General features: G+C 34.9%; 3 protein-coding genes and 1 long non-coding RNA gene across 4 annotated transcripts in view; 2 read left to right on the forward strand and 2 right to left on the reverse strand.

The window, feature by feature from the left end:
• Nucleotides 115-2,757, reverse strand: LOC104724178. Its single transcript, XM_010442625.2, has 2 exons — nt 703-2,757; nt 115-480 (listed from the first exon to the last, which is right to left on the reverse strand). Exons 1-2 carry the CDS (start codon nt 2,723-2,725, stop codon nt 356-358), a joined length of 2,148 nt encoding a protein of 715 aa, XP_010440927.1. The 5' UTR covers nt 2,726-2,757; the 3' UTR covers nt 115-355.
• LOC104724179 (chloroplastic group IIB intron splicing facilitator CRS2-A, chloroplastic-like) lies at nt 5,558-7,887 on the forward strand. The gene is made up of 9 exons (XM_010442627.2): nt 5,558-5,737; nt 5,851-6,062; nt 6,165-6,249; nt 6,359-6,426; nt 6,563-6,613; nt 6,697-6,770; nt 7,285-7,343; nt 7,430-7,506; nt 7,612-7,887. Exons 1-9 carry the CDS (start codon nt 5,734-5,736, stop codon nt 7,726-7,728), a joined length of 747 nt encoding a protein of 248 aa, XP_010440929.1. The 5' UTR covers nt 5,558-5,733; the 3' UTR covers nt 7,729-7,887.
• On the forward strand, nt 8,144-9,162 carry LOC104724180. Its single transcript, XM_010442628.2, has one exon. The coding sequence runs from the start codon at nt 8,276-8,278 to the stop codon at nt 8,993-8,995; it is 720 nt and encodes a 239-aa protein (XP_010440930.1). The 5' UTR covers nt 8,144-8,275; the 3' UTR covers nt 8,996-9,162.
• The window catches only part of LOC104724181, a 1,856-nt gene continuing 1,688 nt past the window's right edge, over nt 24,390-24,557 (reverse strand). Inside the window, exon 5 of the long non-coding RNA XR_757566.2 lies at nt 24,390-24,464. This is a non-coding gene — a long non-coding RNA (uncharacterized LOC104724181). The remainder of the gene's footprint in view (nt 24,465-24,557) is intronic.

Here is a 24,557-nt window from a genome sequence, read left to right on the forward strand (position 1 = left end):
AATTTATCCCATACTTTTACTCGATTTTGGGGGACCGGATCCCCATAAATAAAAGACATATAAACTAATTGTTGGCCAAAGAAAGCTTGTACATCTATAATGCGATCACAATCATAAAGAACTGAGAGTTTTATTTCATCTTTGTAAAATAATGCTAAACCACCACTTGTCCCGCAGGGTTCAACAGTATACAAATTATTAAAACCAAACTTATTCTGAAACTTTTGCAAATAAGAAAAACATTTCTTAGTTTCTGATAAAAATAAAATGTCTGGTCGATGTTGCTTCCATAAATCACCCAAATACTTCTCTGTCAGATCAACCCCAATGCCCTGACAGTTCCAACTCAGGATCTTCACGTGTGCGCCGGTGGTTTCGGGAGAGCCACCGTCCCTTTCTTGACTTGACGACTACCATCCGCTGGTTTACCTCTCAAGGGAATATCTTGCCTCCCCTGACTCTTCTGTTTTTTTCCTGCACCTGCAGGTTTAGATAACGCCTTAGCCAATAACCGTTTCCCCGGAGAAGCCAAAGTCCTAACAACATTTTTAGCAACTATTCCTGAACCACTAACACCCTTTCTAACATTAGGCCTATTAAGTCTCACCCTATGTATTACCGGATCCACTAGCTTAACATCAGCCAAAGCGTTATTAACAAGACCCAAAACCGAATCCGGCAAGACTAAAACAGGAGGTTTACCTTGTGAATCACCAGTCATATCCGACTGTGAATCCGTACCCTGCTCGGTGAGAGTGTCGTCCTCCTTACCCAACTCAGTATCAGGTATAACCGCATCATCACCTTCGGGATATTCTCCCTCCTCCAACAAGTCATCATTCTCCTCCATAAAGCCAGTCTCCTCTCCCTCCTTGACCAATCCGGTGAGAGTCTCTTCCGGAGCAACCGTAACAGCCTGAGAAGTGGAACCTCTCCCAACCGCATCCTCTTCCTCTTGGGATCTCTTTGCAACAGCATTCTGTTTCACCGCGCTCCCCTGTTTGACCTTATACAACGGTTTTGGCCACACAGGTCCCATACCCTTTCGATTCAGATTGAAGGAAGGAACCTGTCCCTCTAACTCACCACTTAGCATCTGCGAACCTCTCTGTCCACCAGAGCCACTAGACTCCACAGCTGTAAACTGTTTTTTCTGTCCCCACGTTGAACCTTGGAACCTTTCTTGATATCGGGAACCATAAGCACCCCCATCTCCGTGCATACCCTCGTGACCCTGGAAATCCAAAGCCCTCTTAACATGCTTCCTTGGTTTCTCCCAACCACCTTCACTTTTGAATCCCCCTTGCTTACCCTGAAGATGATGTTTCAGAACAAACCGTTTATCCACTTGCTGTTCCGCGACCTGCTCCCCCGCTCCCTTCTTCAATTCTGGGCACTCACGCACATCATGAGTTAGACGAGAACAATGCTCACAAAAACCTGTCAGCTTCTCATACTCAAGGGAGACAATAACCTCATCTCCAAACTCAAAGGGAACAACCATCTTGAAAAGGAGAGGATTAAAGCCATTAACAGTCACACAGAAACTTCCAGTCTCCTCATCAATCTCCCTGAGAATACCCACCTTCTTACCTATTGCTCTCAAAGTCGCTTCTTCCCAAAGATGCATGGGAATACCCGTTACCTTAACCCAAAAGTTGATTGCGGAGGGATAAGTAGATGATATGATAGGCTCCCATTTCACCAACGCGAGCATCCACCCATCAAAATGGTATGGACCGTTCATCAGCACCGCCTGCAGTTCCTCTTCAGCCTCAAAATTAAACTGAAATAAGCCCTGACCCAAGTCTGCTCCTACCACCTTGTCCTCCAGCTTCCAAATCTTCGGTAGATTAGCCACCAAAGACTCCATTTGCTGAACACTTGGATTCATCAAACGCCCAATAAGAGTCAGTGAGAATTGTTGTATTCTCTGAGCCAAAACCGAATTAGCGATCCTCACTGTCTCCGTACGGACCAACGGAGCTTTGCCTTTGTTGAGTGCTAACTGAGACATGATAGACCACCAACGACACAACCAAAACTCCTTGAGGTCTGAAAAACACGACACCGCAAGACACAATTCTCTCAGAAAATCAGACAAATCGCCCACTGAAGAAAGAATGATCCAGCAGTTATAAAACCACCCTATCAAACTGAGCTCGCGGATAAATACCACTTGAACAAAACACCCATTGTCAAGGGATAGACAAAATCTGTCCGAAATTGATATCTCAGAGAACATCACAAAACATTCCAGAATCACCAATACAAGATCGTAACGAGATACCCATCTGACAAACCAAGGAAAGAGAATTGATCTCATACCATAATTAACATACCAATGAATCCTCCCGATAGTATATTCAGGTGGAGCCTCAATCAACATGATATGAAAATCTCGACAATGTATAACAAGCAAAATCAATCGCCATGCAATCCGGAAGCAAATCCTATCGCACTCGCAATCAACCCGAATCGAATCAACCTCAATAAAACCAACCCGATACAAATCCTCAATCCACCCGTACCGTATCGAATCCTCAATCAGCCCGATAAGATTCGATCCAACTCGATCCCCACCATAGAGAAAGAGATCCCGTAAGTCCCGAGTGAACCCAGACCAAATCGAAGACAGATTTCCGATCCATCTCCGAGATCCAAACGTAACCAGAGCACACGAAAGACCAATCTTCCGCCTCTCAACAGCACTGAACCAAAGCATATCAAACCCTAGATCGAATCGCCATAACTGTCGCCGCTCAAATATTTTTACTTTTATTCTATGTTGGCTTAATTTGGTATTTGTTTCATTCGGGTGATGATAAATTTTATTAGAAAAAATAGTTACATTACCTATATGTCTCAGTAACATTCAATATGCCAATAAAAAATAATTAAGTATATACGATAATAAGAGAGTGACGAATAAAAGACAACTGAAGTTGCTGTCAAAAGAAAAAAATATATATATATTATCAGGAAGCCCATATACGATCCTGATCCAAGTTTGTTAAAACAAGTTATGTTTGTAAGTTGTATTTTTTTTTGACAAATGTTTGTAAGTTGTATTTTTTTTTTTGACAAATGTTTGTAAGTTGTATTTGTTGTTCGTAAATAACGTAACTAATTGATCCAAAACCTTGAATTGCTCTCTAATATTATTGACCCAATATTATTAAACAAAAAGAATTTAAATTTAAAAGACTAAAGTATAAATAAAAAAGTTCACCTCTAAAATAGAACAGAAAATAGAATTATCTACATATACATTTTTAAATACATTTTGGGTTTTACTCTTTTATTTGTACTTATTTACAAAGTTAATCCCTAACAAATTTACAAAAATAGAATTACTTCAGATTTTGTTTCCAAAATATTTTACATTCAATTCCAACTAAAAAAAATTACATCAATCAATATGTAAATAGAAACTATATATATTTAAACACACCTTCTATTGTGTTTTAAATATATTATATCTTCGAATCTTTTGCAAATAAAGAAAACAACAATTTGATTCCCAATTTGTTTTCCAAAGCCTCTGAGCTATGATTCTTAACGTAAGAAGGATTTTGATTCACATTTATTTAAATATTATATTAATATATATATAAACTTAATAAAATTTTAAAGCATTACGAATATGTAAAATTAACAAAGTTTAAAATATTATATAATATGGTTATATAATAGATGGGTTATAAAGAGGACATGTTGGAATTAATAAATTATCAGTAAATTTATGCTAACACGAGTTAAATTCTCATTTTATTATTTGTCTACTACTAATATTAGAATATTTGACATATAAAATCAAGTTGATTTAACTAAGATTGGGTAAAATAATTAAATCATTAGGAAAAATATGACTTAATCACAGCGTATAAATTACTTATTATGTATTTAGATCCCTATTTTTGTTATCATAATTAAAAATTAAAAATAGAATCTATAACACTAAACAAAATAAGCTAAATATAACAAACAAATGGTCATGAAGTGTATTGTGGGTTAAAAATTAATATAAACATTTAGCCGCAAAAACGGCTGAAAAGTTTAGTTATTATTATATTTACAAAATATCTAATATTTAACAAGCAAATAAAACATAAAAGATAAATAATAATAATAAAATTAATATAACCAAAAAATATAAATTAGAAAAAGGTATATACACGCGGTGTACCGCAGATTAAAATCTAGTTCTATATATAGAACAATCTTATGTTTTATTTTATTTTAGAGTAAGATATATAGTGGAGTTGGAGAAGATTTTGCTCTATAATAGAGTTTTTACTTTAAAATAGAGTGGGATTGGAGATACCATGTTATGTACTAAATTTACTAATAAAAAACATTAACAACTAAAATCATATACGATTTATTTCCAATTGGTCGACGAATTTCACATAAAACTGAAAAATATTTATTATAATTGTATAATATTATATTAATTAAAAAAAACAATTAATAATCTAAACAAAAATATTGGTGCAGGAATAAAATCCTCCAACGCCTTTGTTCCTTCCCCTTCTCTAGGGGTGGACATTCGGGTATTGGTTCGGGTTCAGTTCAGGTAATTCGGGTTTCGGGTAATTCGGGTTTATAATTTGTAAAATCATATAGGTATTATGGAAATTTCGGTTCGGGTTCGGGTTCGGTTCGGGTTTTTTCGGGTTCGGGTCAGTTCGGATATTTTTTTAGAATACCGAAATATATCTGATATGTTTTGGGTTCGGTTCGGTATAAGTATTTTTTACCCATTTAGAACCAAAATACCCATATATGTATAACTAAAATACCCTATATATAAATTGAATTGAATAACTATATCAAATTTCATGAAGTTGTAACTAAAAAATCATACCAAAATAACTAAACCAAAGTTAGAAACTAAAGACAAGCAAAACAAGCATGAAAAAACATAATCTAAAAGTCTAATCCAAAACATAAACAAGTAGTAGAGTAGTAACATCCAAAATCAAATTCAAAAGTCTTATAAAAGCTAGAAGTAGGTATTGAGAAAACTAAAAGAAACAACAAGAATCAAAGAAGAGATCGTTTGCATATCGTGAAACATTGTAGGCGTCTTCAATGTGGTGAAGCATTGTAGGCGTCTTCACTAAGCGATGAGACTTATTTTTGAATCAGTCTTTGACGTCTCTGCAAAAGGAGACTTAGGAGAAGAAACGAAAAAATTTAAAGAATCCAGATTGAATTTGTGGAATAGGGTTATACAATTTATATAAAAAAAAAACAAATTTTTCGCAGATATAGCCATATAGTTAGTGGAGAGTAGAGACGAACTGATAAATATGATTATTCTTCAATGCAATCTCAACTGATAAACACACATAAGAATTACATATGTGAAATGATAAACAACATAGGTTCGGATATACATGGCTACTAAATGGGTATCGGTTCGGATCGGATAATACCTGATATCCAAGAGTATTTACAATTAAGATCCAACTAATATATTAAGGGAGATTCATGCCCGATCCAAACCGGAGTTTTTCGGTTCGGTTCCAATACGGATATTTGAGGTCGGGTATTTTGCCCAGGCCTTACCCTTCTCTAGCAAAATCAGTGAGACTGATAAACTCTTCGTCTCTTGTGCTTATCCTCAAAGGTTTCGTTTACCAAATTCTCCTAATTAAATCCTCAAAAATCTCCGAAAGTTTAACTCTTTACACTTTAGAGTTCATCAGAACCTCGTCCCGATTGATGGGTAAGTATTATTATTTCCCTTGAGAAGATAAAGTTTACGAAATTGGAATTTAGGGTTTTAGTTCTTGACGAAGCAATTTCACATCTTTCTTTCTTTCGTTTTTCATTTTTCAGCGGTGTTTTGTGCGTCGCCTTCTACAGTTACATCTCTTCTCTACCCAAAAGCTTATAAATTGGGTCAAGCTAAATCGAATTCGAAGAGATCCTTATGCTCTCTGCGTGCTTCGTTGCCTGTTTCTGATAACAATCTTAAGTTTGAATACACACCATGGCTTATCGTTGGGCTTGGTAATCCTGGATTAAAGTATTACGGAACAAGGCATAATGTAAAAGTTTCACTCTTTTACATTCAATTTTGATGTTTATGACTTCAAAGTTCTCTTCTTTTTTTTTTTTTTTAATTCTTGATTTGTTTTGTTTATGTGCAGATTGGTTTTGAGATGATTGATCATATAGCTCTGGCTACAGACATTTCCATGAACACTATACAGTCCAAGGCTTTAGTTGGGATAGGTAGGTTCTCTTATTCTCAGCAATTTCCTGTTTTCGATTCATTTGGTTTCCGGCGTTCTTTTCACTTGTTTGTTAGTTAATTTGGGATTTCACTGTGTGACCAGAACAGGTTCTGTTGGAGAAGTTCCGATTTTGTTGGTTAAACCTCAAGCATACATGAATTTTAGTGGTGAATCGGTTAGTTTTTCTTACATTGCTATCCCTTGAGTGATATAACATATACTGTTTCCTCTACATTAGATTTGATAGCCTAAATGCGTTGGCTTTGTCTTTATTCTTTAAACTTGAAATTGTGTGGTAATGTGTTCTCAAGGTTGGACCTTTAGCGGCCTATTATCAAATACCCTTACGCCACATCCTGATGGTAAGTACGGAGTCTTATTGCTTGCTGTGTGATGATGATGAAGTGGAATTGACCAAAAGTTTGTATCTGCCTCTATGGTGTAGATATATGATGACATGGGTTTGCCTAATGGTGTCTTGAGGTTTCAACCAAAAGGAGGTCAAAGCCAACACAACGGGTAAGTAATGTCTCTGAAGAGGGAAGTGGTCATTGTGGGTTCTTTTGGTTTAGGAAATGAACAAAAACTGGTCTTTGCTTACAAACTATTTTGGTTTAGGAAAAGAACAAAAACTGTGTCTTTGCTTATAAACTTAGAAGGAATCATATGTGTGTTCTTTTGGTTTAGGAAATGAACAAAAACTGTGTCTTTGCTTATAAAAATCATATGTGAAGTCAAATTTTCATATCTCCTGCAATCTTTTTTTTCCGAGTGACTGGAATTGGAAATGTTGAATTTGCTCAATTTCTAAACTTATAATTCTTGCGTTTGAGGAAGGGAGATGTTATTTTGAAAAGACACAAAAGTTCAAGATCAAAGACCTATGGATACTGAAGAATACAATCGAGTTCAGATAGTATAAAGCATTTTATTTATAGGAAGAGCATTACACTGTGGAGATAGTAATGCATCTTCATCATATATGATTATGCTTTTCTAAAAAAGGCATATAACTTCTTTTGTTATATACCAGATTGAAGAATGTGACAGAACATTTAAATGGTTGTCGAGGCTATCCCCGCTTATCAATCGGTTTGTGTCCTGTTTCACCTTGAAGTCCTGTCCCCAAATACTCCTTTTGCAAATCATAGTAAAAAAAATAGTCTGTTGAATTGCAGGAATTGGAAATCCACCAGGTAACATGGACATGAAAGCGTTTCTTCTACAGAAGTTCAGCCCTTTGGAGCGTGAACAGGTAAACCTAAGTTCATTAGTCAATTGAACTCTGCATATCTGAAACTTGTATGTCTATTTGTTCATCGAATTTTAAATGGGATATGTCGAACTGAATCATGTCAAGATCGATGATGGACTGGAACAAGGTGTTGAAGGTGTGAAGACACTTATTGAAGAAGGATTCAGCAACTCAATATCTCGATTCAATTTGGGACAGAAATACAAGTTTCACACAGTTTAATTTCCTTCACAACTTGGTCGTGATGATACCTGTCACAGTAACCAGTAACAGTAGTAACACCCTTAGTCTTTGTTTTGTCTAGCTTATATTGTAATTTGTAAGCGTTATTAGATAACGATCAAAAATTTATGGATATATATCGTTATGAGTTTTTCTATTCGTTTTAAGTCTATTAAAGAAACAAACAAAAGATCAGATATTTATTACCGGACTAAACCAAATTACACAAACTGTATAGATAAAGTGATGGATTAAGGACATTAATGACCGTTTGATCAATGATTCAGTGGGTCCCACACTATCTAAATAAGACCGTTGAACGTAAGAAGAAAGGAAAAGGGTAAATTAGTCAACACAGGAAAAACCTGAATCTAATTTTTCCTTTTTCTATCGAACCGTTGCGGAAACCATAAAAGCGAAACCTTTTTTTTACCCAATTCCTTAAATAAAGTCTTTTGCAAAACAAGAAGAATCGAGTTAACAAAGATAAAAGAGCTCTCTCTTTTACTGAAGAAGTGATTCGAATTCGAAGATCGTATCTGAATCAATGGCCGATATAATCTCCAAACCGAGCATGGAACAACTGTACTTCTCCGTAGATCCGATGTCTCTTATTCTCTCTCAAAACTCCGACACTCATCAGCTTAAACTCTTGTTAGACGGTTTCTCCGGTTTCGAAAGAGGTCCAAGATACGACGAGTACTCCAAACTACGCGAATCAAAGCTTCGTATGAAACGTGATTTCCAGAAATATCTCGACGAAGAAGACGTAGAAGAGCCAAGGATCAAAAAACAAGTCAGATTCGAGGGCAATTCGGTAATTTCCCAAGAAAAAGTTAAGTTTTTGCCGGAGGAGAAGAAGAAACAGAGTCGGTTTGGGTTATCTCCGATGAGAAAAGCTGTGCCGTCTTCGTTGGCTCAATCGGTTCCTGATTTCTCCGCCGTGTTGCGTAAAGAGAATCGTCGTCCGGTGAATTACAACACTACTACTCCACCGGCTTCGAAGAGTAGAAACGGCGGCGTTTTGTCGGGATCGGTTTCGCGAGGGAGCAAGTCGGCGAGTGCAGGGGAGAAGAAAAGTAAAGGGATGATGATGATGGGAATGGCTCGTAAGAGTTACGCGAATGTTGAGGATCTTAAGAAAATATCCATGGCGGCTGCTTCTGCTATTAATGGAAGCGGAGGAGGAGGTGGAGGAGGGAGAAGAGTCGGTGACGTTGGTGGTGGTGGTCGCCGGACTATTCTTGGTTACAGACAAATTTACTGATTTTTTTCCAAAGCTTTGATTTTTATTCTTTTTCCCCACGATTTATTCTTTTTTTTTTTGGATTTGATTGTTGCTTTGGTATTTTTTATCCGTATTGGTGTGTTGGTGATTTAATTTGTTTGTAAGAAAAAAATAAACATACATTCTTGATATAAAAATTTAAACTATGTGTGATTCTTTCAAATTATTTTGTCACATTCGTTCATGTACAACGTCCATGTAAGTGTAATTAAGTGGTACCCTAAGGTATTGTGTCACGTAGGTAAAATACATTAACTTAGGTGTTTCCCTGTTGGTTTTAATTCTTCCACAAAAGTTATTCGATGTATTCACCATTTTCTTCTACATGTCTTTTTGAATAAACCACAACTTTTTCGATTAATTAGGAAACTCTTTATCTACTATGTTCGTATGTAATTTGCCTATTATTTAGTATTTCTTAGATCATCAGTCACCGACTCAATCTATACGAAGCATTTACACACACATACACGTCTTTAAACTTTCTATAAATACATAAATTATACAGTTGAAGTTCAAGGACATCGTATCGTGGGATATAGTATGAATCGTGCTTTACTCATGGTTTCATCGAAGACAAATATATCCCATCAACAAATGCAAAACTATGCCAAGTGGGCAAAGACGGGATACAGAGGAAGTAGACAAAGTGAATGGCAATATACCCAACCACGCCTTAAACCAATACGTACTGGCAATATACACAACCTACTTGGATTGGGAAAATCGAACTCCCTAACACAAACCAAGACATAGAGAACCACAAACAGAGGAGATATTAGGAGAGAGGTGATAGTCCGGACAGACGTGAAACGCCCAAGGAGCTGTCCTTTTACGATTGTTAGGATGATATTGAAAACTGAGCAGCAAACAATCACAAACTGACGCGAAGGGAACCAAACTGAGAGATGGCTTACTTAACCTTTTTGAACAGAGCACTGTGTTAAAGCGCCAAAAAAAACAAAGAAGAGAACCTCTTACAAGGAAACCGTACCGCCGATTCTTTAACCATGAGCAAAAACTCGCAAGTCCCAACTACAGAAAAATAAATACCCAAAAACCGCAGCAACAACGAAGCCGCTCCACCAACACCGCCACGAGATAACCGCAACGAAGCATTTCAGATTTAGTTCACTGTCCTATGCAATCTAGAGATGACACATCGACATCGTAGGAAGCAACGCTGCAACTTGAGAAGAAACCACCTAAACACAGAACACCAGGAAATCCAATATGAAGCCAAATATATGCATGAATAAATAAATAAGCACATGAATTCCCATATTTTATTGCTTCATGCTATGAATATGATAACATGTAATTAAATTACTTACATTATAGTTGATGAAACACGAAAGTTACTTTATTATTTCACGTACGTTAATTGATTTGTGACCGCTCATAGGTAGTTTAGATAATATTTTAACTCTTTTCTGAGTTATTTTTAAAAAGACTAGGATAACATCCGCGCTACGCTGCAAGATGTTTTTCTTAAATTATATTTGAATTTACTTTATACTAAAAAAATAAATAAATAACTAATTTTATGTAGTTTAAAATCATGTTTTGTTACACATGCATTCTTCTAGAAAAGCAAGAGGATTAGTGATCAAAATCATTTTCTACATGATTTCATTGGGAACATGGGATGGAAGTCGGTCCAACAGTAAATCAAAACAATCTTACAAACAAGTAGAGAATAACAAAATCAGTTCCCATAGTGATAAGTTAATTAAATCTTAAATATTTAATAAAATACTTATCCTAATCATTTATTTAATTTCTTGTATTTGTCAACTATTTTAATTTTATAATTTGTATATATTTCATATTTATAAATATTTATTTGTGTAAAGCTAAATATATAATAGCTTAATAATATAAAATTCTCTCACATATCACTAATTATTTTTTGTAATAAATATATGCCAGTTTTTATATGGATCAAAATAGAATTAGGTTATAACTATATGTTTCTTTAAACCTCTTTGACTTCATTAAATTTTAATAAAAACATCATTTATGAATTTTTATTAATTTTATGATAATATACATTAGTATAAATTACTTACACACTAATTTGTTAGTAATTAAAGCTATTAAAAATTAAAGTGAAATGTTGATTATGTTTTATGCACATAATCATATTGTATGCATAAATTTATGAAAATAAAATTAATTTAAAATACAAAAACGTAATATGCCTACTCCCTTTCTCTCGACTTTGGATTGGGACGATCTTAGTTTTTAAAATATTTTGGCATAACCACTAATGTAAGACTTACACATTCTAAATTTAAACAAAAATAATTATGATACAGCCTTCGTTTTTTTTTTGTATTTTAATTAAACAATCGTAAGTCACATGGACAAAAAACATTATTATTACTTTTGTCGAACGAACCAATAAATACCAAAGGAGTTAACCAAACAAGAGTATTATCCGGACGCAAACAACAAACCGGGACATGCAATTTTGATAACTGGTTCCTCATTCCTGAGAATCCCAAAATTGTCCTCCTCTTTCTCTTCCTCTTTACCAAAAAAAATTCTTTGTCTTCATCTCCTTTTATTAGTAAAAAAGAGAGTTAGTCTCTTTTGTATTTATTTCTTAGATCAATCAAATAATAAGGCTTTGAAGATTGTTTTTCCCTGCATCAGTAGGTATAGAGTCAATTCTTCTTTTGTCATCATATGATTCGTTGATACGTTTGGACAATTTCGAAATCAAAAACATGAAATGAATATAAAAGTTTTAATTGCTGATTGATCCGCCTATCTGATCTTAACTCATTTGGTTGGGAAAACATGAGCTGCTCTATACATTGTCTTTCTCAAGAGATTCTGGTCTCTTCTTTGCAGGGGCAAGTACCTACATAAGTAACAAATCAATTTTGAAAAAAAAAAGTTTTGCAATGCTCTAACATTAGAATAATGTTTATGACACAATTCCTACCTCATCCAAAGAAGAATCATCTTCCCATTAAGAAGAAGAGTCATCCTCTAGCATAGATGAAGGTTCCTTTGCAAGGTTTTTCTTGGTCTAAAAAGCAAATTAAAGGGATAAGATGAATATAAACAGAACACTGCACAATGTAACTAAAGTTAACTAAATTTGTCACAGTGCTCACTACAAATTAAACAATGAGACTGGCGTTATACCTTTTGCTCTTCATCAGATTCAGCAGAATCTGATGAGTTAGAACTGCTAGGTTCTAGCTAATTCGGTACCGTTTTTTCAGTTTTCTCCTTCTAAACAGCAGCAATCAAGTCTTTCTTCTGCTTCTTTGGAACTTAGATGTCCAAATCTTGTTTCGTATCTCTGTTACCTAACAAAGAAATTAAAAACAGAACATGGTGTTGAGAACCTAGTTCTTGAGAAGGCATAAACAAAAAAAAAGACAACTCATTGTAACACTCTCTTTCATCACAATATAACACACTTTTTCAATAAACAACTAATCCCCAAATCGTCCTCCAAGCAGAAAGAAAACAAAAACTAATGAGCCAAAATCATGCATCCAAGAATAGTTGGGGGAAAACATGATCATATGTGTAATTGGGAAGCTTAGTTGATGGATTGATAATAGTAAATGCACATTACATACGAAATGTTCTCTTTCGAGCATCTTTCAATGGAGGAGTTAAACTATGTCTTTGTTCAACTATATTAGGTGCGGGATCACCAGACTCCCTAATCATGACCATATGTGTAACAAATCAAAGTATTCATATTAGTTTTTAGTCAAAATTTACAGATTCTGGTGGTGTTGACTAAAATTTACATGTTACCTCGGATCTCCTTCAATTTCAAGTTTCAAACACATCTATATTATTATTTTTGAAGTACATTTTGTGTTATGCCCTTTGAAGTTTTGGTTATTTAATTTGTTTTATTTACAACATTAACCCCTAACTATTTTCCTAAAATAACAATTCCCCGAAACTCATTTCATGGAACTATTTAAACCGACCTAATTTGATACATTTATTGCCATAAATAGCTTGAGAACATCTATACATTTCGATTTTTCCAAAAACAACTCTACGCATTAAATTTTTAATCCCATAAAAATCTCCAAAAATATTTTAATAGATCTTTAGAGTCTGTATGATCTCTTAAATTTAAATGACACAGCCGAGTTTGAGTAACAAATGATTACATCGCAATAATTATTATAACATTAATAAAGTTCATAAAAACGAGAACCCAACTTTAAAAACTCAATAATCGGGTATATTTAACTTTAGCATCAAGAAAAACATTTAATATAATATATAACGTGTTAAGAAACTGAATATTATTATGCGATAATGTTATCAACTCAAATAGGAAAACACTAAAATCTCTCTTTTATTGCTACAGATCGTAAACTCCTTGCTCATCAAGCATTTTCCATGTATAAATATCAACTTCACAAACAAAACATAACACACAACCAAAACCACTAATATGACGGTTTTGAAACACGGGTTAAACCACTAATATGACGGTTTGTTGTTATATAGCGGGACATGTTATTAACATGGCGGTTTGAATTAACATTAGTATAAATATAAAATATTATTAATTCGGTTTTGAAACACGGGTTAAATCTTTCTTTAATTATTTGGTCAATACCACTAATATAAGAATATTAGACATATTAAATCAGGGTAATTTAACTAAAATTTTCTAAAACAATTAAATCATTGGTAAAATTGTGACTTAATCCAACAATAGCTTATAAATTACATATTTATGTATTTATTTCCCCTATTATTGTTCTAATAATTGACAATCCAAACAAAATTATTATTTAATTAAACAAAATAAACTAAATATAAAAAATATAAAAAATTAAAATGTTATTATTTTTTAAAAAATTGTTCCACGGTGTACGGCGGGTTAAAATCTAGTAGCTTAAAATAATTAAAAAACCATCTCAAATTCACAGTCTAGAAATCTTTCTTAATCTCTAAAATTAAGAAACATAAAAGAATAGAATTATGTTACCTGGAAACAAAAAGTAGAAGGATGATAGTTTAGACCAGACTAAAGCAAGCCAAAACAAAACAAAACAATAATGCATAAGACACAGACTAAAACAGAACAATCACGATTTAAGAGATGACCCATGAGTTAAAGTCTCGAATTTTGGTAGAAACCCATCATCACGGATCTGATGAACATATTCTGGTGAATCGAAGAAGAAGAAATCCACCACAACAGATCGACAATCGATGGGGCTAACATCATCGTCGGATCTGCTCAGATTGCTAGAGAGAGCCATGGCTAGGATCAGCAGCACACTCGAACCATGGTATAAACGGCGCCGACGAAGAAGAAATTGAGAATTAAGCAGCAAGTCGGACCATGGTATCACGACGACGACGATTGATTAATAAGCATGATTTTTTTTTTCTATGCAAAGTAAAATTAGCGAGCTATTTTTGGAGAAGTGAAAATTTTCACTTGTGATTCATGTTTCCATTGATCATGTGACATTAATTCATGATCATCCCATCTCCAAACTTATAAAAACCAATCTCCTATATATAATTACAAGGTTACGATTATTTGTATGTGCTTTATTTAGTGTTTAAAGATATCTTTTGTAAACATATTTTCTTTGTTAACTAAAACAAACACTACATGCATGCAACCGTCGAATACATAGGTAGTGCCGTAGTGATCATGGTGTCTAACTTTAACATTATTCATCAAAATTTCATTTTAAGTTATATTGTTAACCAGATTTCAAATTAATACCACATACACATATATAGCAAATTGTGGACTTATCAATATAATCTATTTTTTTCCAAAAAAAAAATCAATATAGTGTAATATGTACTAATTAACAAAATTCTTTGAGTTTAACTTATCACCAAAATATTTATAACTAGATTAGGATTGGTATACGAGAACACTCAACAGCTTGCTCAAAGACTGTGGAGGTTCTTCTATTGTGGAGAAAAAAGGCGAGAGTAGCAAGGATTTTCTAGCTGAGGGCCGTAGTATCAAAGAAGCAAAAACAGTAACTGATGAACGTCTGAAGGTAAAAAATATCCATTTAAAAATGCAATTAATTTATACATATTTTATTATTTTCCTTTGGTGGGAATTAAAATGCTAATTAAATTTTTGGAAAAATTTAGGATTTGATAAAGAAAATACGCCAAGCTATTGCGGAGGAAGATTCTTCCTCTTCTAAATAAAGGAGTAAGTAATGCTCGATCGGAAGACAAAGTAAAGAAGAGTAAGTATTTTCACATTATTGTCGTTTAATACTAACTATTATGGAATAGTCAATTTATACATATGTCGTGCTGGAACAACGAGTGAGTGGTTTGTCATGTCATTTATCTTTCCTTTCGAAATTTGTAGGATTCTCATATGTATAAGTATAATCAATTAATGAAGTATTCTTGAATAATTTAATATATGTGTTTCTCTCTTCTATTCTCTTCTATTCTCTTCCGATCTCTCTCTCCCTCTCTCTCCCATGTTGATGAAACTCCAATTTTCAGATTTTTGTTAACTGAAGAAATAGACAATGTCATTCAAAATTATTGTAAGTTTAATTTTGAGATTTTTGTTAACTCATATAATATACTAACCATGGGGAAAAATATTCATAATTAAACAGGTGAAATTTCTTCATGGTTTTTTACTTTTTCTAATGGACTTTTAAGGTATTAGAAAAAGAGTGTGACATTTCAATTTCGATGCATTTAATTTTTTAATGCATTTAAATGATGCACTATTTTTTACTGTACATGTACAATACAAAAAAATTATTAAAACTTTTGAAAAATATAAAGTTGAAAAAATAAACAAAATCAAAAATAACATGAGCAAATGATAAGCAAAACATAACCATAAATTAAAAAATAAACAAAAAGAATAGAGCATAAATCAGTTGTGTGGTTAAAGAGGAACAATGAATTTTTACCACTAAACTATTTGTTGAAATAATTATTTATTGGTTATGGATGAAGAATGAGTTTTTTTTACTACAATAACGCCCATGTTGAAACAATAACTACATGGATGAATTCTACTATAACCTTGTCAACTCCGATGAAAGTGGAACAAAGTACTTGGGTATACATTAAGAACCAGATTTATCAGGAATTGTAACAAATAGAGAGTTGCATTCTGAAATTTATTTTTCAATTACTGGAAATTTCACACTCAAAAGTCTCACTAAGAACACACAAATCTAACTTCATGAGACGACAAAAAAACATACTGAAGAGAAGAGGGAAAAAACAAGTAAAGTGTACTTTTGGAGATTAGACCCATTAGAACAAAACAGTGGAAGAACCAAACGATTCTATCTTTCAAATCGGTGAAGAAGAAAATATATGGGAAAATCAAGAAGATAAATCTGTCCTTCGAAGGATCTTGAAAAATCCTGGATTATCTCCATCATCCATGATCCCACCAAAAACTCTGTTTTTCACCGTCTCTCTCTTTCTCCAACGACTCACTCTACTTCTCTCTCTCATTTAATGGCTCACTTTCTCTTTTTTTATTTTTATTTTTTCTCGTATTACCAAATAGAGGAAGCTGTGTGTTTGTGACTTTAAAGCCGCAAAAAAAGAAAAACTTACTACTTTTAGTAAATCAATTTACTACAATGACAGTTAGTCCCGATTTAATGTTAGCACTTGCTCTACAAAATTAATAAAGAAATATAAAAGAAACAATGCTATGTTAATATGAAAATTAAATAAGATTTTAATTTGTTAATATGTCAATGCTATGTTAATAAATTTCTTTTTCATTTAAATCTCTACGTGTAATTAATTTTCATTGTAAGTCAACGAAAAAAAAGAAATATAAAAGAAACAAACATCCAATGCGACATGAAACTCATGTACTGGATAATAACAAGCTAAACTATCCAGTAAAGTATAATTTGTTGACATGAGGACATTACATCATTGTCTCAATAATTCAGTTCATTTTTGGCATACCTAAAAAGCGTCTCTGTTTTGACCAAATGTGACTCCAATATAGAACTTGACTCAAATCTGTGTGCCTAGACCAAGCCTGATTGAAAAAAAAAAAAAACCAAGAAAATCTGTTGACTCCATGAAAAATATTGAAGCGAAATTAGGATTAGAGTACTCACTCTAAGAAACGACCGTAGCAGTCAGGGCCGGCCCGACTAACTTTGTTGCCTAAAGCCAATTTTTTTTTTTTGCCCATTAACAAACTGGAGAAAAAATGTTACAAAATCTGCTACTTCCAAGGGTCGAACTTGTGACACTGAATGAGAGTAGAGGGGTACTTAACCACTATACTACTGATGCGCTTTCAAAAATGATGCCCCTTAAATCGTTGATATAATTTTGCGCCTAAAATCCTTGCTTTACGAGTTTTAGGTCAGGGCCGGCCCTGGTAGCACTTTACTGAATGAACTAGAGATCCCAAGTCAACGCATCGATTCTATCGATTTGAATCCGCCAATCAAAGTGAGAGTACTTCAACGATATTTGGTTAACAGTTGAGGAGTCTCATAAACGCGCCCAAGTGTTGTAAAAAAAAAGTGTAGTAAACAACAACTCAGCTGTTATGATACCTCATACGACTTATGACATAACTCAGCCAAAACTCAACAATAACCCATACATAATATAGCATAACTCAGATATAACACATCATAAATCGTTCTCAATGCCCTAAAAGTCAGACAAAACAGAATAAAAACTCATCCTTCACGTACTAAAACTCATACAACGACAACAATAACTAAGCCGTATTGTATCATAACTCAGCCGTAAACAATAATAACTCAAACATCATGTTAAACTTACTTCATCAGACAACCACCCAATCTCGTCGTCCGTCGCTGGCCAATTCTTTCTTTTGGTGATGAGAACCCTATAGAAATCAATCTCGGGTGTTGTCCTGCGTAATGAAATATTACTAACATTTAAATGCAAGTTAATATAGTGTTAACAAGCTGTGAATACGAATTTAAAGAGGTCAAAAGGGAGGGTAATTTAAAGAGGTCTAAAGGGAGGGTCATACTCGAATGGCTTTACGTACTCTATAAGTTTTTGCAACTTGACCGGATCAACCGGTGCCAGAGCATCATATATTCCAGCTGAAGGTACACAATTCTTCCTCATGCACGTCAGTCTATTGTCTCCAATATAAGGAAAAACCCTTGCTGGATGATCTTGTTGTGTATTCAATGCACTCTCATCCGGGGACAGCTTAACACTCTCCAGCCGTAAAGATTTAATTCTATCAAGCCTAATCTTTTCCTCCTCATCATCCTCAGATTCAGGTTCAAGGCGTTCGTTTTCAGCCACAATCTGGTCTGTGATATCACATACACTGCACTCTATGTCAGCTGTGTTGTCGGCACCAGTGTTGGCAGCTGTTTCATCGACACCAGCGTCAGCTGTTTCTTCAGCTTGATTCAAGACTGCATCAGCTTCTATCTGCTTCAAACCAGATATATTTATTGTAAATGGCTTCACCGTATTAGCCTTTCTACCTCTTTTCTTTGGCTGATTATCTACGACCGGGTTGGCTTTTGCCTTCTTTGCCTCTTCTTTGGCCTCCTTTGCCTTTAATTCTTTGGCCTTATTTGTCTTTAATTCCTTGAAATTTCTCCTCGTGTTAGCCCGTGGTTTCATAGCAGCTCGAGACTTCTCAATGAAATCAAGAGGGTCAACTTTACCAGCAGTGGCCTTATCAAACTCCTTATTCAGATTCTTAGTGATCCCAGCCAAACCACTGTCATTCCCTACATCACCAGATTTCTTTACCTGTATAACATAGCGAAGACAATTAAGATAAGATAATTCAACCTAAACATGCCGACAAATCAGCCATAAAATTAACATAAATCAGACAATACCGGAGGACTGGTGACAGAGTAGTTTTGTTGCGTTTTTGGTGGAACTTTTGGTGTCCATAGTCTTCGTGAAGCCAGGTCCTTAATTTTGAAATTTGAGAACTCATCTTTCATGTTTTGGCCAGTTTGCCCAGCACCCATGGAAAGCACGTGCTCTTTCATTTTTTTGAGTTCACTATCAAACGATCCAAGCCTGGTTTCAACACCGGTCATCCTTGGGCCAAACCTTTCATCCATCCTCAATTCTATTTTATCTCCAATCTCCTTCTCCACATTCACAGACACTTTTTTAATGTTTGCATCAACGGTGTCAAACCTTGAGTTTAAGTTAGACACCATATAACCAAGAGTTCAAACAACACATCTTCCCCAACATCTTCCTCCTCACTAATATACTGTAACAAATAAACAAACTGTTGTAAACAAGCTAACAAAAGGTTACATAAAATATCCCCTCACTATATACAAAATATAAACAAATATCACTTACCTTTATTTCTTTCTTCTTCTTTTTCCTCTTATGTGCAGATCCTTCACCAGATTCACCACCCTGACTATTGATCACATACACCTTATTAGCTTTTTCTTCTTCTCACTCCTCTTAACATCCCAAAAACCTTTAACAAACTTATCCTCATGTATGTCTTGGATCAAATGATCAAGTGCTGGGTCTTCTTCTTGATCTGGCCACGTATGAAATAGCTCTCTTAAATGATCCTTCATAACCATTTTACTCACACACAGCTGTAACATAAGAGATTATGAAACCCATCAGTAAGTTTTAACTTAAACATCACAAACAATAACTCAGCCATCACAAACAATAACTCAATCATTAATAACAATAACTCAGCCATCACATACAATAACTCATCCATTAACCATAAATCAACCATCACAAACAATAACTCAGCCGTTATTAACCATAACTCAACCATTCATAAACAATAACTCCATCACCACAAACAATAACTCATCCATCATAGACCAGGACTCAGCCATATAAAAGACGATAACTCAACCACTAATATCTCAGCTATCACAAACCAGGACTTAGTCATATATAAAACAATAACTCAACCAATAATAAACCATACCTCAGACATCAGTAAAACAATAACTCAGCCAGTAACTATCATAACATAACCAAAACCTTACCTCAACAAGCGCTCTGATCTCTTCAGCAGTTGTCGATTCCATTGTTGAACGTGTACGTTTTCCATCCCATCGAAGCAATGGTATTTCATCATTATTGACTACATTCCCAAATCGCTCTCCAAAGCATTTGACTGAATCATACGCCTAAGCCTTTACACGGGTACAAAACCACTAATAATGTATGACTTTCCTATAGGCCTCAATATCTTTATGGAATCAACAAGAGCTTCAAATGCTGACCGACCCCATGGATAAGTCTTCATGGCTTCATCATCAAAAACTCTTTTTGCAATTTCAAATGGTATTCTAGAGTTATGATGCAAGGCATAAAGTCCAATGGCTTGAAGAAGCAACAACCCAACCATTTATGCTGGTCAGGATTCCATCCCCGACACACTTTTAATCCTTCCATGAGTTCATCTAACTTTGGACCTTCCCCACCATGCACATTCATAAGTTTAAAGGACGATTTGTAGTCAGCTTCAGGTTTAAACTTTTTTGTCGGCATTGGGTCTGTGTTTAACCCCGTGAGATGAGCAAATTCATTCAAGCCAAACCTGATAGGTTGACCACCGACGAGACACCAAATCTCTTTCTTATGTATTCTTAACTGGTTACATAGTAGGAAATGTACAATCTTACCAGACCACACGAATTCGCTATCAACTAGCTTAGCAATTATTCCAATTGGTGTCTCCTTCGTTTTCTCCCACGCATCTTGTCCTATTGAATCCCTAATCTCAGGGAAATCTCCCATCTTGAAATTGTTATTAATGCTTTTACCATCTAGAGTAGACACTCCTTCTAGGTAAAGTCTTGGGGGGTAATCCCTTGCTTGTTCTTCAGAAATAACCTTAGCCATCTGATAAATATAATTCAGTAGTAAACATAAAATAAATCAGCCAGAACGTATAACAAACTCAGCCACAAAGCATAAAATAACTCAGCCACAAATACATAACTCAGCCGTAAAGCACAAATAACTCAGTCACCAATACAAAACTCAGCCGTAAAGTATAAAGCATAAATAACTCAGTCACCAATACAAAACTCAGCCATAAAGTATAAAATAACTCAGCTGTAAATCATAAAATAACTCAGCCGAAAGTATATTGTTAACCATAACTCAGCCACCAAAGCATAAAATAACTCAGCCAAAACATAGAGCAAACTCAGTCATCAATACATTGATAAAATTATTTAATAATAAATCAGTCGTAAATCGTAAACAAACTCAGCCGCAACATAAAACAAAATCAACCACAAATGCATTCATAAATCATAAATCAGTCGTAAAGCATACAGTAACTCAGCCATTGAATCAAAATAGATCTAACAAATCAGCCATCATATGTAAATTAACGACGGCGACAATCAGCAGTAAAACATCGAGAAAAACCCATATTCAGCCGGAAAACTCGAAAATAAAGGTTCGACACATACCGGAACTCGTAAACGAAGACGTCTGTAGACGTTAACGAACATGACAAAGAGAGAGAGAGCGACGATGAAGAAAGAGAGAGCGATAGAGGAGAGCGAGGGAGGACGACGAGAGATGACGGCGAGAAATGACGCCCGAGAGAGTAGAGAAAGACAGAGTATCGCCGACGAAATTAGGGTTCGGCGACAAGAGAGAGAGAGTTTTTTTTTTAGGGTTTTGAACAGTAAAAACCTTTCATTTTCCATCTCTTTTGATATAAAGAAGAAAAAGAAACTGTCGATTCTGGAAAAAAAACTGTGTAGTGAAATGGATTATGTCTGATGATGTGTATTTTAATTTGTTGATTTGTATTTTATTTCTCTGCTAAAAAAATCAAACTTTGAGGAGCATACACAAAAATTCAAGAGAAACCCAACCAGAAATTGAAACTTTGAGGAGCATATACCATCTGTCGATTGCCGTCAAATCCCAATCGTCGGATCGAGTAATATAACGATTGCAACCATATACGAACATAAATCGTTATCAGAGACCAATATCTGACATGCTTAAGCCGGAACAAGCAATCTCTTCAAGGTGAATCGATTGAAATCAACGAAAATTAGTGAGATTAATCCGGCACAGTTTCGTCGAGAGAGGAAAGAGAGAAAGATTAGGGAAAAGAAAAAAGAAAATGAGAAGAAAGAAACTATGTTTTATCTTTTATCAAAACCCAACCAGAAATTGACACGTACCTCAGAGCAACGGTTCCTTCCGATACTACTCAGAGCAACGGTTCTCATTTTTTTGGGCCAATTTTTTTTATTTTTCTTTTCTTTTTACACCAGAAATTATGTGAGTACCCCTTAAAGAACACCACTAGCCAGACTAGTCTCTTTCGGAACTACAACACACTAAAAAAGAAACTTTTTCTCTCAAAACCCTAGTTTTACAACTCACCGTCGCCTAAGGTTTCCTTGCCTCTCCGCCGCCCGAGGCTTTGTCGGCAGTGTGAGAAGGCTCCGTTTTTTCTGCTTTTCTTCTTTTTCTTCTTTGTTTTTCCAGTTATAGTAATAGAGAGCCTCAATCTCTTCCTCACTGGTCGTGCTGATGAGGGTTCAACCGCGGAGCTGTGATGATGCGGCGGTTAAAGATACGAAGAGAGATCTCGGCTCGCTCTCCTCTACGGGAGAAAGGCGGTGTTTCGATGCAGATCCGGGCGGCCTTCTCCGCAGCTTCAAGGTGTCAGATCTGGGTCTTTTGCTGGAGTTTCTCTGCTACCTCCAACCTTCTACCGGAGTCTCTAGCTGACCGGTTTTAATGGTTGAGTTAGGCTTTAGTTTTTACCGGTTGTTGGGGAGTTTACTGTGGGCGTTGGTGGCTGAGTTTTGAGAACTTTCTCGAAGCCAGCGTTTCTCGGGAGCTTCCTCAACTTTCTTGTGTCAATCCGGCGAAGAAGCGAGACAACAAGGCTGATGCGACGAGGTCCATCCGGGAATGCACCGGGAGGTGAAGCTATGCTAATCTGTGTTTCAATTCCTTATATTTAGGTATTAGCACTCTGGCCATTGTGTGGTTTAGGTCGGAGAAGCCTCTGTTCATGCTGGTTTTGTTTCGTGTCTATTGGTCGGGTCATTCGGATGTATGGTTCGTTCTTTGGCTTAGGACCGAAACAATGGAAACCTGAGGAACTAAGTTCTTTCTGATAATGCGCTGCTGGGTGTCGATGCTATTGGGACAAGTTTTTACTCGCATATCATAATGTTCTAATAGCTTGGTTTTGCTTTATTCTTCAGTGTAGGATTTGATCTTCACTGTGTTAGTAGTTGTTTTCGTGTCATAGGGTTTTTTCAGGTGGTAAAAAATGCAATGATTCTCAGTCTGGTAGCGTTGGATCCGCTAGTGTTTCAGCGCATACTAGATCGAATCATTGCATTTGGTCTAATTCTATGGAGGGGAATTTATGTTCCTTTATTTTGGATGTAATACGTTCTTGGATAATGAATAGTTGTTGTTGAGCCAAAAAAAAAAAAACAAAAAAAAACACCACTGACCATGCTCTAAGGTATTCCTACAATTTTGAAACTAATAGAACTAATATTATTTTGTGATAACTTTGTGACAAATTAATAGGAAATTTTGTGACAAATTAATAGGAAATTTTGTGACAATGTTGCCACGATGGATTATAAACAATAATATTAGTTTTCTACTTTTCTTCCTTATTTTTAAAAGAATAGTCATGCTCTAACAACAATATGGTGACGCCTTCAATAAACATCTTAAAAACGTTGCTAAGTCGATCCGAACTCAGCACAGCTTAGTGACGAGTCGTCACAATATAGCGACGTATTTGCGATGATTTGTTATAAAGTCACAAAATCATTGCAAAAGTGTCACTATGTTGCAACATTCTACTTCCCTCACTAACATTCGTTACAAAAACTATGTTTTCTTATAGTGAAACAAAATTGTATATAGACTCAAGTTTTTTTAAGGTGTGGCTATATGTACACAGATTTTGTTTCCATTATTTATTCTATTTTTATGATTTTAATTAATTTATTTTTAAATATAATATGACGTGACATAATTGTTCTTTAATCTGTGAAAACGACAAAACCTCCTGTAGATGATTAGCCAGTGCCACTCATCCTCTTCTTCACATCCTCCTCTAGACGGTTAGTCGTTCCCACTCCTAATCGTCCCAGTACTGGTCTTCTTCTTCTTCTTCAATGGTCCTCTTCTTGAATGTTTTAGCATCAATCGAAATCAGTAAATCAATCAAAATCATCATTTCTATTGAACATTAGGAGTGTAGTTTATGCTACCGTTTTTGAGAAATCAGATTATTTTTTTCATCAAGGTTGAAATTCACACATTCACACAGTCACCAAGAAAGTTGGGTTCAAAAAATATTAAAACTTGCCTTTGATTTCTGATAACAGCATTCTGTAAGATTAGCCAACTTATTGGTTATAGACCTAGAGACCGTGTTCAGTTCCTGTTTGACAAACCAAAATTTTAAAATATTATATTTTTATTTTGTAGGGAAACAAAGTAGTTAATTATTGTGCTTTTTTTTTTTTTTTTTTTT

This window comes from Camelina sativa, chromosome 11, assembly GCF_000633955.1.
Source record: "Camelina sativa cultivar DH55 chromosome 11, Cs, whole genome shotgun sequence".
Taxonomy (NCBI): domain Eukaryota; kingdom Viridiplantae; phylum Streptophyta; class Magnoliopsida; order Brassicales; family Brassicaceae; genus Camelina; species Camelina sativa.